We start from the raw sequence: 16017 nt of genomic DNA, 5'->3' as shown, positions 1-16017 counted from the left end.
CTGGGACAGCTCCTGTAAATACAGGACTGTCCCTGGAAAATAGAAGAGTCTGTGGTCTGCCTCGCTCACCTGCCCTAAGCAGCAGCTCAATCTTCATAAAGCAGGAAATGAACCTCTTCATGGTGATAACCTTCATCACCTGTAAAAATTGGACAGGCCAGGCCAGTAAAACACCTGGGTACCTTCATAAGAACATAAGAATTTGCCCTGGTAGATTAGGCCAAGGGTGACCTGTCTGATATAGTCCAGTGTCCTGTTTTCACAGTAGCCCACCTGGTGCCCCAAAGGGAAGCCAGCAAGCAGGACCTGAGCACGAGGGCACTCTGCCCGCCAGCAATCCCCAGCAACTGGTATGTGAAGGTACGATGGCTTGGCAGCAGAGGTGGAGTCAACGAGAGCCTCCTCCTCCTCCTAGTTGCCATCAATGGCCTTCTTCTCCATCCTCTTGTAAAACAGATGGCTGCTTTTCAACAGTGGCATAGCAGGGGCGGGTTGCCCCAGGTGCCACCCTGGAGGGGGGGGCGACACTCGGCACCCCCCACTGGGGAACTTTTATTATTATTATTTTCTGTTGCATGAGATTTTTCAACTGTTCTTATATGTTCTTTCCATGCTGATTTCATATCTGAAGTCGGCTTTGTTCTGTAAGCTCTAGTTTTTTGGCAATTCATGTTTTTCACTTTTCGCCAGAGCCAAAGCCAAGGCCAGGGCCAGAGCTCTGTGTGTGTGTGGGGGGGGGTAACAAAAAAAATTCCGCACAGGGTACCACCTGAGCTTGCTACGCCTCAGCTTTTCAATAAGCATATTGTGATCCAAATTTTGTTTTGTCACTTGTCACACGTTTATTCACTTGTCACACGGAAGTCATGGGCTTCTTGCAGAACCAGGGGTGGGTGGCGGGGGGACACGCACATGTGCACTCCCTGTGCACATCTAGCCCACAAGGCCAGATGAAAATGGGACCTGCTTCACACATGCAGATAATCTGAGCACTTAACTTGCTCCTGATAACATCAGGATAAGTTTCAGGACAGGATAAGTTTCAGGACAGACCAAAGAAAGTCCTTTTTCATGCAGTGCCTTTGGACCTCCATAGTGATGGCCATCAGCCTGGATGGCTTTAGAAGAGGATGGGACAAATTCATGCAGGATTAAGCTCTGTCTGAATGACTTCTACTTATGCTGACTATGATTTCCCTCTAGTGTTGGAGGCAGTGATGCTTCTAAATATCGGTTGCTGGAAACCACAGGAGGGGAGAGCTGCTCTTGTGCTCACGTGCTGCTCGTGGGATTCCCATTGTGGCATCTGGTTGGCCACTGTGAGAATAGGATGCTGGACTACGTGGGGTCATTGGCCTGATCCAGCAGGTTAAGTTCTTATGCTGATATTGAGATGTATAGGACTTGATGGTTTGTTTGAGCGAAAGACTTTGTTCCGATAGGCGAGATTGGATGCCTAGCAGAGATCAGCCAGTCCTTGTGGAAGGAAGAAGCCTTGGCCAAAGAAGATGATAAAGAAGTAAAGGTAAAGGGACCCCTGACCATTAGGTCCAGTTGTGACGGACTCTGGGGTTGTGGTGCTCATCTCGCATTATTGGCTGAGGGAGCCGGCATACATCTTCCAGGTCATGTGGCCAGCATGACAAAGCCACTTCTGGCAAACCAGAGCAGTGCACGAAAACTCCGTTTACCTTCCCGCTGTAGCGGTACCTATTTATCTACTTGCACTTTTTGGCATGCTTTTGAACTGCTAGGTTGGCAGGAGCTGGGACCGAGCAACGGGAGCTCACCCCGTCGCGGGGATTTGAACCGCCGACCTTCTGATTGGCAAGCCCTAGGCTCTGTGGTGTAACCCACAGCGCCACCCGCATTCCTGATAAAGAAGTAGATTGGCAAAAAGGGGCAACTGTTCAATGCAAATTTTTAAAGCTTTGTGTATACATTCTTAGAGAAGGCTGATCGCCGAAGAATTGATGCTTTTGAATTATGTTGCTGGAGAAGACTCTTGAGAGTCCCATGGACTGCAAGAAGATCAAACCTATCCATTCTGAAGGAAATCAGCCCTGAGTGCTCACTGGAAGGACAGATCCTGAATCTGAGGCTCCAATACTTTGGCCACCTCATGAGAAGAGAATACTCCCTGGAAAAGACCCTGATGCTGGGAAAGATTGAGGGCACAAGGAGAAGGGGACGACAGAGGATGAGATGGTTGGGCAGTGATCTCGAAGCTACGAACATGAGTTTGACCAAATTGCGGGAGGCAGTGGAAGACAGGAGTGCTTGGTGTGCTATGGTCCATGGGGGGTCACGAAGAGTCGGACATGATATGAATAGGGAATGAGGGATAATGCCTTTGAGCCTACCAATCCCTCCTGCATCCAGAGACCAGTGGAAGTTGGATCACAACGTTAAGGAAACATACTTTCCTCTTGCAACTAAGAAACAAGACCTGTGGCAAAGTTGTAGCTGTTGCTACACAGTACAGTGGTACCTCGGTTTATGAACACAATTGGTTCCGGAAGTCTGTTCATAAACTGAAGCGTTCATAAACTGAAGCGAACTTTCCCATTGAAAGTAATGGAAAGTGGATTAATCCGTTCCAGACGGTCCGCGGAGTAACCGTTCATAAACTGAAGCGAACTTTTCCATTGAAAGTAATGGAAAGTGGATTAATCCGTTCCAGACGGGTCCGTGAAGTACTTAAACTGAAGCGTTCATAAACTGAAACATGGGTGTAATTGGTTCCAGAAGTCTGTTCATAAACTGAAGCGTTCATAAACTGAAGCGAACTTTCCCATTAAAAGTAATGGAAAGTGAATTAATCTGTTCCAGATGGGTCCGCGGCGTTCATAAACCGAAAATTCATAAACCGAGGTGTTCATAAACCGAGGTTCCACTGTACTGTAATAGAATCAGATGGAGTTTCTGTTCAGGGGGTTGCCAGCCAGGTGTCACAGACAGCTGGGTAAACAGGTGCAGTGTTCCTGCCCCCTTTAATTGCTTCACGCTACAGACAACATCACCTGTTGGATAACTGTCTGTCTTGAAGCATTCCAGGGTGCAGAGCATAGGTTGGCATCCCCAGTGAAAAACAGCCATTCACATCCTGGGCACTGCTGCTGCTCATGGCGTGGGTCTCCTGTGTACCCTGCAAGGAACAGGAGGTAGGAAGCATCCTGCACCAGTGGCAGAGCAGTGCAATGAGCGATAGCCAGCAAGTGGAATATTAGAAGTGCCTGCTGGATCCGGCCAAAGCGGAAAATGTGGTTCATATGAGACCCAGGACTCATTCACCCATGGCAAAGGGGAGGCAGTTGCAACAGTTATATTGGGGATTTTTTTGGGGGTGTGTGTAAGCTGCTCTGGGAATTTGTCTGAAGGGTGGGGTGAATGGTTTTATTTATTATTTATTTCATAAAATCTATGTAGCATTTTTGGTGACAGCAGTCACGAAATTAAAAGATGCCTGCTTCTTGGGAGAAAAGCAATGACAAACCTAGACAGCATCTTAAAAAGCAGAGACATCACCTTGCCGACAAAGGTCCGTATAGTTAAAGCTATGGTTTTCCCAGTAGTGATGTATGGAAGTGAGAGCTGGACCATAAAGAAGGCTGATCGCCAAAGAATTGATGCTTTTGAATTATGGTGCTGGAGGAGACTCTTGAGAGTCCCATGGACTGCAAGAAGATCAAACCTATCCATTCTTAAGGAAATCAGCCCTGAGTGCTCCCTGGAAGGACAGATCGTGAAGCTGAGGCTCCAATACTTTGGCCACCTCATGAGAAGAGAAGAATCCTTGGAAAAGACCCTGATGTTGGGAAAGATTGAGGGCACTAGGAGAAGGGGACGACAGAGGACGAGATGGTTGGACAGTGTTCTCGAAGCTACGAACATGAGTTTGACCAAACTGCGGGAGGCAGTGCAAGACAGGAGTGCCTGGCGTGCTATGGTCCATGGGGTCACGAAGAGTCGGACACGACTAAACGACTAAACAACAAATGTAGCATTTTGATTGTAAATAGATACCTCAAAGGGGTTTATGAAATAGAATGAAACAGTGAACTTATCAGTAATGAATTAAAATCGTTAATAAGCTAAAACAATAAAAAATGGTGTCAATAGGTGGGGAGTTCCAAAGTGTGGGTGCTGCTAGGCTGAAATAGTGATTTCTTACCCACTGCAAATCATTCCCTTCCATTGCCAATGTCTGGGGTGTGGATGTTTTGCTGCTTAGGCAGCCAAAACAGCTCTGCCCTCTCACAAGAGGGCAGCAGAGAGGATGAGGCCCAGCCGGCATGAGAGGCTCAGCTCAGTCCTGCCCAGCTCTGGCCGGAGTTGGAGCTGGGTTGTGCAGATCGAGCACCAGCAGACTCAGTTGGGATGTTTATAGTAGTTTAAAATATATTGAGAAAGAAAACCCAAACTGCAAATGGGAATGGAATGAGATGTGGATTGGCTGTTGAGAGATGGAATGGAAAAGGAGAAAAGAAATACTGTGGGAGATGAGGGAGATGGAATAGAATATCCTGGAAAAGGCCCTGTCTGTGGAACAATGAACAGCAATAACATCAAAAGAGCCTGGCTGCTGGATCAGACCACAGTTCCAGCTACCAGTAGTAGCCCAGAATTCTGTTTTCAGTGGCCAACCAGATGCCCATTATGGGAAATCCCAAAGTTGGATCTGTGCACACCAGCAATCTTCCTACTTGTGATTCGCAGCATATGATTCAGAGGCATTGAATCATAGAACTGTAGAGTTGAAAGGGACCCCCAAGGGTCATCTAGTCCAACCCCCTGCAATGCAGGAACCATGGCACCTCCAAGGTGGGAGGCTGCACATAGCCGCACCGCAACATTTTGTTGCTGTTCCCTCTTGCAAAGAGACACATTCTAAGAAGCTCGGATCCCAGGGCTCAAAACGCAGACACTCTCCCTCTCGCTTTCCTTCTCAAAAGCCCTTGCTGCTGTGAGAGGTGCACTCTGCATGTGCTCAGAGGCAGTCGGGGTCTTCCAACGCCCTGCCCCTTCTGGGCATCCTAATATTTTGAGCCTTTGAGAAACAGGCCTTGGAGGAAGAGAAGGAAGATAACGCAAGAAGGGGCCCCCACCGCCGCGCATCCGGTGGACGATCCGCAAAACGTAGCCAGGGGGTGTGGGGGAGGTGGGCGTGACCTCAGGCCCCGAGGGGCGGAGCCTGGCGACGCCAGCGCAACAAAAAGCGAAAAAAGAGCGAGCGAGAAGGCGGGGCCCAGCATGCAGAGGAGGGGGCGGGGCCGGAGGGCGCGATTGGCTCCGGCGCTGGCTCTGCCCAGCTGTGGCCAGAGGTGTCGCGCGCCGCAGCAGCAGCTTCAGCACCAGCAGCAGCAGCAGCGCGGAGAGGAGGCGCCGCGGCATCCTTGCAGCAGCGGCGGTGGCGGCAGCGGCGGCGGCGGCGGCAGCAGGCTGGGCTGCGGGAGGGACCATGGCCGATCCAGCGACGGCTGCGACGGCGGGGGCGCCGTCCGGGTCCGACAGTGAAGAGGGCCCGGTGCGCTTCGCCCGCAAAGGCGCGCTCCGCCAGAAGAACGTGCACGAGGTCAAGAACCACAAGTTCACCGCCCGCTTCTTCAAGCAGCCCACCTTCTGCAGCCACTGCACCGACTTCATCTGGTGAGCAGACCCGACCCCCCCCCCAGGCCAGGGCGGCAGGAGGGCGGGGAACCCCACTTGCTCGGCATCTCCCCCCTCTCGATCTTCGGCTGCGCCACCCTTCCCTTGCCTTTGCTGAGCCGGGGTCCCCTCCCCCTATCGAGGGACGCCCCCGTGACACCAGGCACCCTGGAGGGTATGAAGAAGGGCTTCCTCTTCCTCTCTTCCCCGCTGTCCCAGGGCAAGAGAGCTCCCTTCTCCACTTAGCCCGGTCTCGGATCCTCCCCCTACCTCCCCTGTCCCCCTTTTCAGGGCTGCAGCCCCCGAGCCCTGTGATGCGCCTCAGACCCCCCCTCCCCCCAGCGGACCTCGCTTGCAGCTTTTAGTCATCATTTCTCCTTGCCAGAGGGGGGGGGGTTGGCTTCCTCCCAACTTGCACCAGTCGTTGTACTCCAGGGTTGGGGGAGTGCCCCCCCGTCCTTAAAATCCCCTCCCCATATATGAGAAGATGAGCACCAAGCTCTCTCTGTCTTTGTTTCACACCCTGTCAAAGGGAGATCGCCTTCCTGTTGCAAGCTTTAGCTGGAGTTTTTCTCCCTGGAAGGCCCCCTTCCCGCAAGAGTCCTTTCCACCCACCCACCTACCTACCTTTGCTGCCTGGGGCCCCTTCAGAGAGGTACCACCTCCACCAGCTGCATGATGCAGCAAGCCACCTCTGAATTGGTTGTGTAGTCTCTGTGACTATGTTCACTGGCAAAGACCCCCTAAGTAGATTCTAAGACCCTCACCCGCTTCTTTCTGTTGAGAGACTCCCCCTCCATCATCGTTTTCAAAACACACATCCCGTCCCAGCATAAAAGACCCCACGAGAAAGCTCCTTTCATCCTCTCTGTCAGATGCCACTGAGAACTGGCCAACCCAGTTTGGTTTTTTAAATTGCCCCATCCATACCACAAAACATTTCCCACAATCTTGGCCTTTTCCATAAAGTGCCTTCCTGCTTCATTTGTGCCCCTCTTCCCATTTCAGCTTGCAAGGGCACCCCCTATTTGGACCTGGCAGGATATCTGCAATAAGGCCCCCACCCTTCCATCATTATTGGACCCCATATCCTACTCCACAGTTCCATGCACCCTATGGAGAAACTTCCAGTGGCCAACAAGTAGCTAGCCATGATGAATCCCACCCACTTTCTACCTCTCTCCATCCATTGTGGAATTAGCTTAACAAGGTCTCCTCTCAGTCATAAATTCACTATGGTAGGTGGCCAGTAATAGGCAAGCCATTCCCTTTAACACACACACACACACACACACACACACACACACACACACACACACACACAATATGTGAGTACAGTAATGACTCTGACAATTGCGTGTGTGAACACTTTGGCTACTCAAAAGCACCATACAATGTAATAATAGAATTGTAGAGTTGGAAGCGACCCAACGGGCCATCTAGTCCAACCTCAGCAAATCACAATGGCCAAGGTGCTTATCTGGGGCCCCATCTCTGGGGGTAGTGAAACTGCCCTCCATCTTTGTAGATTCCAGGTATCCCTGAATTCTGTGGGGTGAAAGTTCCACTTTGGGAGGAAGGGAGAGGCTTTGGGGTCATTGGAGTCAGGGTATGCAGAAATCGGGAGCGGGGTGTTATTGAGCATGTCCAGAGTGCCTTTATCTTTCCACCAAGTAATGACACTTGGCTTCACATGGATCTGGGACTAGGGAGAGAACAGTTGTGGAGCAGAGGCAGATTGACTTCAGTCTTTTAAGAAGTATTCATTCTTTTTTTAAAAAAACGAAAAACCACCCACACTAGAATTTCCATGGTCCACCAATGTGTGGTGTATTTGCAAAGCAAGAATGAATATTTGGGATATGCTGGCAGTTAAAGCATAACAAAGCTGTGCTCAGTGAACCTAAGTATGGAGGACACCAAGGTCCACCATTCACAGAATCATAGAATTGTAGAGTTGAAAGGGACCTTGAGGATCATCATCCAACCCCCCCTGCAATGCAGGAATCTCAACTAGATCATACATGATAGATGGCCATCCGTTCTCTGCTTTAAAAATTTCCAGGGAAGGAGAATCCACCACCTCTCAGGGAGCCTGTTCCACTGTTGCATCCCCTTCCTTGGAACTTGAATCCATTGCTTTGGGTCCTATCCTCCTGAGCAGCAGAAAACAAGCTTGCGCCATCTTCCATGTGATGGCCCTTAAGATATTTGAGGAGGCTATTGTATCACCTCTCAGACTCCTCTTTTTCAGGTTAAACATTCCCACCTCCCTCAACCGTTCCTAATAAGGCTTGGCTTCCAGACACTTGCTCACCTTGGTCGCCAGCCACTACATACATTCTAGCTCAGGCACCCCCAAACTTGGCCCGCCAGATGTTTTGGGACTACAACTCCCATCATCCCCAGCTAACAGGACCAATGGTCAGGGATGATGGGAGTTGTAGTCCCAAAACATCTGGAGGGCCAAGTTTGGGGATGCCTGTTCTAGCTTGTCAATATCCTTCTTAAATTGTGGTGCCCAGAACTGGACACAGTATTCTAGATGTGGTCTGACCAAGGCAGAATAGAACAGGACTATGACTTCCCTTGATCTGGACACTATGCTTCTGTTGACGAAGCACTAGAATAGCATTAGCTTTTTTCCTGCTGCATCACACTGTTGACTCATGTTGAGCTTGTGGTCTATATTGTTGGGTTTGAGTGTGAGTCTTATTTTAGCAAAGATCCCATCAAGTGATGTGTAACAAAGTCATCTCTCTGCACAGGGTCTTGGAGAGCTGCTGCCAGCCAGAGTATCTCAGGCTGATGAAAGCTGTAGTCCCAAACAGCTGCAGGGCACCAGGTTGTGGAAGGCTGGCATAAACATCATCTCTGACCTGGCAGTAGGCAGTTTCCTAGGTGTGTTAGGCTAGCAAGTGGGCCTCAGTTTCCCTCCTGCCAGATCTGCTCTGGAGCAAAGACTGTCAGTTCTAGACAGACTTCAGACCCTGCAAAGGCCCCAGGAGGCAGTGAGGGCCACCAACTTGGATGGCTTTAAAAGAGGATTGGACAAATTAATGGAGAAAGAGAAAGCTATTGGTGACTCCTAGCCACAATGGCCATGTCCTGCCCTTGTAGCTGGAGGCAGCAATGCTTATGAATGCCAGTTGCTGGAAACTACAGAAGGGGAGAGGGCTCTTGTGCTTAAATCCTGCTTGCTGGTTTGGCTACTGAGGTTTCTGGACTAGGTGGGCCACCAGCCAGATCCAGCAGGGCTCTTCTGATGCTCTTTTGGAACCTCCAGGCTCAGAGGCAGTCTATCTAGGTACAGTATATAGGTTTTCAGAGGCATTGTGCCACTGTGAGAACAGGATGCAGGACAGGATAAGCTATTGGATTGATCCAACAAGCCATTCTTATGTTATTAAAGGCAAATCCAGTTGCACAGTCCTTTTCTGGGGCATTCAGCCTACCTGGAGGCTATCAGTAGATGAGTGCAGGAAACCAGGCACTATGGTTCCTTATTTTTTTTTTAAAAAAAGTCCCCTAGTGAGGAAATACTTTTCTTTCTATCCTCCGCCCCATCTTCTTTATCTCCCCATCCCACCATCAGTGTCACTAGAGCTTGGGAACTTCTATTGGGCATTGTTAGGGAAAAATAAGTTCTCCCTTTTTTTGGAGTGGGAAGGGCAGTTGCTGCTTGGAAGGCCTGGAGCTACAGAGGCTGGGATTGCAGTGCTTGTGGTAGAAAAGTGAATGTTTGGGTGTGTGGGTTTGTGCACACACACACACACACACACTCTCCCTAACTTGGTGTTTTTCTCTCTTGCAGGGGGTTTGGCAAGCAAGGGTTCCAGTGTCAAGGTGAGTTACACACTATATGCATATGTGAGTGTGTGTGTGTGCGTGTCTTGGATGTGGTGTCCCCGAAAGACCTGAGTTCAAGTCCAGGCTTGCTGGAGGCAGAGCCCCAAACCTCTTTTAAGTGGTGGGGCTTCTCAGGTGTTGAAGAAGTAAGGCAGAAGCAAGCCCCCATAACCCTGTAATTTGGAGTCAAGGTCTTGCCTCTTAGGAAGGAAGGAAGGAAGGGACACTAGGAAAGGCTAGTGTGTTGTACAGCCCCCTTGTATTGCAGTATATATATTGGAGGTATGTAAATAAGTAAGAGTCCTGAGCCAGCTTGCCTGCCCTCTCAGCACCATATCCAAATTGAGTGGTTTGCACAGTAACTAGATTGTGGAACCACTGCCACACATCTAGCTGTTTGGACTTAGCCCTGGAACTTGTTTGAATATTTTTTTTTATGAGTGTTGGCCTGACTGAGATTCGGATTGCAAGCTGGGGCACCCCTTCACCCCCTTGAGCTCTCCTGGCATGGCAACTGGCACCCCCAGTTCTTCTGCAGCCTCCACGTTGCCAGCTCCTTGGCCGTAAGAAGTGACTGATTGGCTGCCGACACCCATCAGGATGTGGGAGGCGGGTGGTGAGGCTGAAGGGGGAAGTGGGTGATGTGTTGATGTGACAGTCCAAATGTTGGGCTTCCTTTTTTTCTCGGTGTCAAATTGCGTTGCAAAGGGGTGGGGGGTGGGGGCTGCTTTGAGCGTGTTGTACTTTTGTTTTATCAGTCTTTCATGAGGAAACGGGCGATTCTCCTTCCGTTTTGCGGAGGGAAGGGTCCAAACTGAAGGTTGATAAAGTCTCAGAAGAGAAACGGACAGCTTGCATGGGTCGGAGTGACTCTTTGGGTTTTCGTTTTGCTTTCCAAAGGTCCGATTTCCAGTTCCGATTGTTTTGTGGTAGCGTTCACGGTGCAGTTGAGTGCAACACTGGAGGAAACACGAGGTGTATATCCTTAGACTGCGCAGTGCAGATTAATCCTATTTCATTATACTCTTTTTTTTGCCTTAATCAAACCATCCCCAACCTGGTGCCCACCAGATGTTTTGGACTGCAGCTCCCACCTGCCCCCAAACATCTGGAGGGAGCTGGTTGACTTAATCAAACCCTGATAAACCTCACAAGGTGGTGAGTTTATTTCATGTGGCTTTCAATTTGCCTGCTGTTCGTCTCCGCTTCATTGCAAGGTGATGGTTTTGTTCTGTTGTGAGCTGCTTTTGAATGGTATGTGGGTGAGAGGCAGGGTATACTTTCAGGAAATAAATAAAGGGATGGATTTCCTCCAATTTTCCAACTGCAAGTTCAGGGATGAAGTATGAATTTTAATCAGAACAAGTGTCTGCAAGTGTGGAATTGCAGGGGGGGGGAGGTTGATCCACAAAAAAGCGGCCTATTATAAATCTTGATGCATGCGGAGGGTGTGGAACCCTATTTTATCTAAAGATCATGGGTTTAAATAAGATGCAACATGTCAAACTATGCAGAGTGATCTGTGCGATAACTTGTCAGGAGGTGCTGTTGCCATTTAACAGCATATCCCTTGGAAGAAGAAAAGTCGTAAATTAAGAATTTGTAGGTCGCAGGAGGTTTTCGTTTTCATATGTAATCTTTGGAAATTTTGCTTTAGCCACAAAATGGAGGAAATTGAGGTTCTTGTCTAAACAAAGACAGTAAGAATGCTGTATTTAAACACAGTAAATAGTTTTTATCTCTTCTCTCCCACCCCACCAGGTGTTTAAGGAGATTGGGCAATGCTTTTAAATCAATAGCTTTCCAGTTTTTGTTACTAGAGCTGAATGAACGCAGCTGAAGCACTTCATAGATTGTGTGTACAAAACTGGGTCTGCATAAGATGCTTTGTGGATTAAATAACTCAATGTTGTCCTACCGTGGTTCTTGCAGTCTTTAAAGACTTGAAAGGCATATTAAATTTCGACAGATTAAGGTCTGCTGATGCTTAAAAATAAGAGAGTTTCTACTCTTTTAAATGACAGAACTATCATCTCTTTGAATGATAGGGCTGTGAGTTTTTCATGTGTTCCTGGATCGATGCTGTATATTCAGTGAAAGGAGCTGGATTTGATTTTTTGGGGTGGGGTGGGATGGGGTCCTTCCTATATCCAGTTACAGTTTTGAAGCATTGTTTTGGGGCTCCTTTCGGCTTCACTTCCCCTCGCCCACATACACACACCTGATTTGAGATTCTGTATAGCTTTGACCCATCCCTGTTGAATCACAGTTGAATCCTGGGTGTGGGTGGCTTTGAGATAAGAAGGTGGGTGTCGTATTTTGTCCCCCACCTTGCTGCTGACCTTTCTGAAACCTTGTGCATCTTCCACAGACACAATTCTCGGAGACTTGCACCCCATACAGTTGGGTCCAGGATACCTCATGGACTGCCTAATCCCTTATATTCCACTCCAATCACTCGAGTCTTCAGGGAGTCACTGTTAGTGGTCTCCCGTGGCTCATACCCACCAGGATCATGAGCATGGTTTTATGGTGCTGCTCCCCAATGCTTTTTTTCCTCTCTAAAAATGTTTAGGGGTACTCTCGTTTTCCTACTCATATTGAAATACTGCCCCATCAATGAGGCCAAACTTAGATTCACAATTTTTTTAGGGGTATGCGTACACCTGCATACCCCCAGAAAAAAAGAACTGGTGCTCCCTTCCAGTTGAAATCAGACAAGTGTCAAAAAGCATCAATAGGCGGGCAATTCCAAAGTTTCGGCGCTGCCACGCTAAATGATCTTACAGCCGTGGAATAAGTGTTACGTTGCATCTGTAAGAGTGCCAGTTTCACAGTTCAAAGTGGTTGAGTGTGCGTAAGTCAGCCCTGCAAGGAAACCCTTTGGAGGGAATCATGGCCCCCTCGGCCCTCAAAATCTCTTCGTCTCCAAAATCTTAAATGGAACCTTGGGACACAGTTAATTTAAAGGATCGTGAGCTAATACAATGGAAACAGGCTGTGTCTTTTGAGTGCCTGTCTTGCTGCCTGCCTAAGCGTAGCTCCTTTCTGGTGCTGTCATTTGTCCCCGAAGTAAAAGCCACAGATCAGGGAGCTGATGGTTCCCAAACATCTTCTGGAGAACATGAACGCCAAAACGATTCCATCAGGCGTCAGTTGTGTGGAAAGCTGGTGCAACCCAATTTCTGTGCATATCTCTGTACATCTTCCTTTGAACTGTATTTAATGCCTTGGACCATGCACTGTGCTGCTTAAATCAGTTCATGGGTTGCCTCCTTGCACCAGCCTGGGTCAAGCACAGCAAGGATGGAGTCTGTAGCATCTGGTGGGCACTAGGCTGGGGAAAGCTGCCTTAAGAATCTTAATTGATATAATCATTCAATTAGCCATTGATTTAAAACCAGAGAGTTTATATGCAAAGTAAAGATTAAGAACCTACAAAGAGCTTGCTGAATCCGGCCAGTGGCTCATCTAGTCCACCATCCTGTTCTCACAGTGCCCAGCCAGTGGCCAAAGCACAGCTCTCCTTGGAAATTCACCCCTCTCTGAATTTTGTGTTGCAGTTTTCCAACCAAAGAAAGTGTGCAAAAATGCACCCGTTCAGGAAAAGAACATATCAGGTGTATTGTATTGGGGAAATGTGTGCATTAGGCTGAATTGTATACAAAGGTTTTTATTTGCATTAAAATGCTGTCAAATGTTCACGAACTTTTGAAAAATAGCAACTTACAATCTGATGCAGAAATGTGCAGAACTGAACTTTAGACTGGGGGAAAAATGAGAAACTGAAACAGTTGTCCATGCCTAGCTACGAGTGCTGTCTGGGTAGAGGAAAGGGGTCCAACTCCAGAGGTGTCCTGCGAGGATCTTCCTAGCCTTTGATAGTCCCTCATTTCCTCAGCTTGATGTCTTCCCTGCAGCTTCTTTTCCTGAAGGCTTCACTGCCTACTTTCCTTCAAGTTCCATTTCCTGCCTACTTAGTCCACGTGCTTCTTACTCAATTGCTTCCCCACCTCCTGGGACTTCTTCCTACACAATTTCCAGCCTCCATTTCACTGCCTGTCCATAAACCCCGTGTGAATGAGGCTTTCATGCCAACCCAGCCAAACTGACAATTCACTTCCCTGGTAAAAGCCTGGACTGTTCACAAACATGGTGGTCTTGGCAGTGTCATGATCCCTCTAGCAGAGTTTTGTGAACATTCCATGACATCACAGCAGTTCAGCCGGTCCTTGCCCTTACATTACCTAGAGAGGCATGTTGTTCCCGCACTTCCCCGAAGCTATTTTTCTCAATCCATATTTTATTATTAATTTTGGCTGTATTTCTTTTATATCACATGTTATATTTTTCATAACCGGAGTTCAGCTGGCATCAGGGACACAATATATTTCTTTGCCTTTTTCTAATTGCTCGAGCTTCGGCCTCTCTCTCAACCAGAGGGCCGAGCCTCATTTAACATTTTGAGGCTTTTAAATTCTCATTTTGGAGCCATTAAGGCTGTAGCTTACTTTGGATAAAAATGTGAGCTTGCTTTGAGGTTTAACCTGTGCATCTGACTGAAGCTTTAAGTGGAGTGGTCATGGAGGTCTCGGTGTGGTGAAATCGGTCAAATGAAAAAGCAATATTGGGGTTGTCAGAAAACAGCATGTGCACATTATTGCTCTGAGACTGTTCTGTTGCTGACAAGGGCTATGCTGTCATGGGGATGCTGAGACTGGGTGGGGTGCAAACCTTGTATAATTTCATAGAATCATAGAATGGTAGAGTTCAAAGGGACCCCAAGGGTAGTCTAGCCCAGTGTTTCCCAACCTTGTGCCGCCAGCTGTTTTTGGACTACAATTCCCATCATTCCTGACCACTGGTCTTGCTAGCTAGGGATGATGGGAGTTGTAGTCCCAAAACATCTGGAGGCACAAGGTTGGGAAACACTGGTCTAGCCCAACACTCTGCATTGCAGGAATCACAACTAAAGCACCTCTGAAAGATCACCACCCTACCTCTGTTTACAAACCTCCAACAAAGGAGAGTCCATCACTTTCCACAATAGCCCATTCCACTGTTGAAGAAGAAGAAGAGTTTGGACTTGATACCCCACCTTTCACTCCCCTTAAAAGGTAAAGGTACCCCTGATCATTAGGTCCAGTCACGGATGACTCTGGGATTGTGGCGCTCATCTCGCTCTATAGGCCGAGGGAGCCGGCGTTTGTCCGCAGACAGCTTCCGGGTCATGTGGCCAGCATGACTAAGCCGCTTCTGGCAAACCAGAGCAGTGCATGGAAATGCCGCTTACCTTCCCGCCGGAGCGACCTATTTATCTACTTACACTTGACATGCTTTCGAACTACTAGCTGGGACCAAACAATGGGAGCTGTCGCGGGGATTCGAACCGCCAACCTTCCTCCCCCACAACAAACACTCTGTGAGGTGAGTGAGGCTGAGAGACTTCAGAGAAGTGTGACTAGCCCAAGGGCACTCAGCAGCTGCTACCATCAGAAAGTTCTTCCTAACGTTCAATCAGAATCTCCTTTCTTGTAATTTGAATCCATTGGTTTGCGTCTTCTGGAGCAGCAGAAAACCAACCTGGCTTTCCAACTTTTCTTGTAGAGATTCGGGTCCTTGGGGACCCAATACCTTCAACTGCCTTCTGTGGGTGGGAGATCGACATAAGAGCCTGCTGGATCAGGTCAATGGCCCATCTAGTCTAGCATCCTCTTTTTACAAGGACCAACCAGATGCTCATGGAAAATGAGTAAGCGGGATTCGAGCACAAGATCTCCCCTCCTGTGGTTCTCAGCAACTGGTATTCCAGAAGCATTGCTGCCTCCAACTGTGGAGGCAGAGCCGAGCCATCATGGTCAGTAGCCATTGATAGCCATCTCCTCCATGAATTTGTCCAATCCTTTTTTAAAAAAAGCCTTCTAGGTTGGTGTCCATCAATCCCTCCTGTGGGAGAAAGTCTCATAATTTAACTATGTGCTGTGCTGAGAAGTCTTTCCTTTTATCTGTTCTGGACCTTCCAGCGTTCTGCTTCATTAGGTGGGCTATGCAGAAATGACACCTGGGGAATTGAAAACGGGAGATTTGTTAGAGCGCCTTCCCCAGCCTGGTGCCCTTCAGATCTTTTGAACTACTATTCCCTTTAGCCCCAGTCAGCATGGCTGTGGGATGATGTGTCTGAGGGGAGCACAGCTGTGCTGGCCATTAGGGCTGAGTGATGTCTGGTTTCCAACATCACAATATATCACCGGCTAAACATCATGATATACCGATATGTCACAATGTCTGAAATAAGGCTAGAAATAACGAGGTGAAATGGGTAATGTCCTGGCAACTGCTGCTCCTTAGAAGTCTAAAATGGATACATTTTTCCGGCAGGGAAAAACCTCCTCTCTCTTTTTGCATCTACCAATATTTTACATTTTATTCTTCACGGTTTCCCCCACATCACGATTTTTTTACATAGCGTACACACATACATCGTGATTCACGACATATCACATGCCCAATATTATGGAA

General features: G+C 48.3%; 1 protein-coding gene across 2 annotated transcripts in view; it reads left to right on the top strand.

The window, feature by feature from the left end:
- The first annotated feature begins 5441 nt into the window (after positions 1-5441).
- The window catches only part of PRKCB (protein kinase C beta), a 199730-nt gene continuing 189154 nt past the window's right edge, over positions 5442-16017 (top strand). For both annotated transcript variants that reach the window (XM_035130770.2, XM_035130769.2), the window contains exons 1-2: positions 5442-5649; positions 9464-9495. In XM_035130770.2, coding sequence (XP_034986661.1) covers positions 5462-5649; positions 9464-9495 — 220 coding nt within the window. In that variant the 5' untranslated portion in view covers positions 5442-5461. The remainder of the gene's footprint in view (positions 5650-9463; positions 9496-16017) is intronic.

The sequence above is a fragment of the Zootoca vivipara genome, chromosome 14, assembly GCF_963506605.1.
Source record: "Zootoca vivipara chromosome 14, rZooViv1.1, whole genome shotgun sequence".
Lineage (NCBI taxonomy): Eukaryota > Metazoa > Chordata > Lepidosauria > Squamata > Lacertidae > Zootoca > Zootoca vivipara.
The sequence above is the reverse complement of the archived record's forward strand: the minus strand, read 5'-3'. Positions and strand labels throughout refer to the sequence as shown.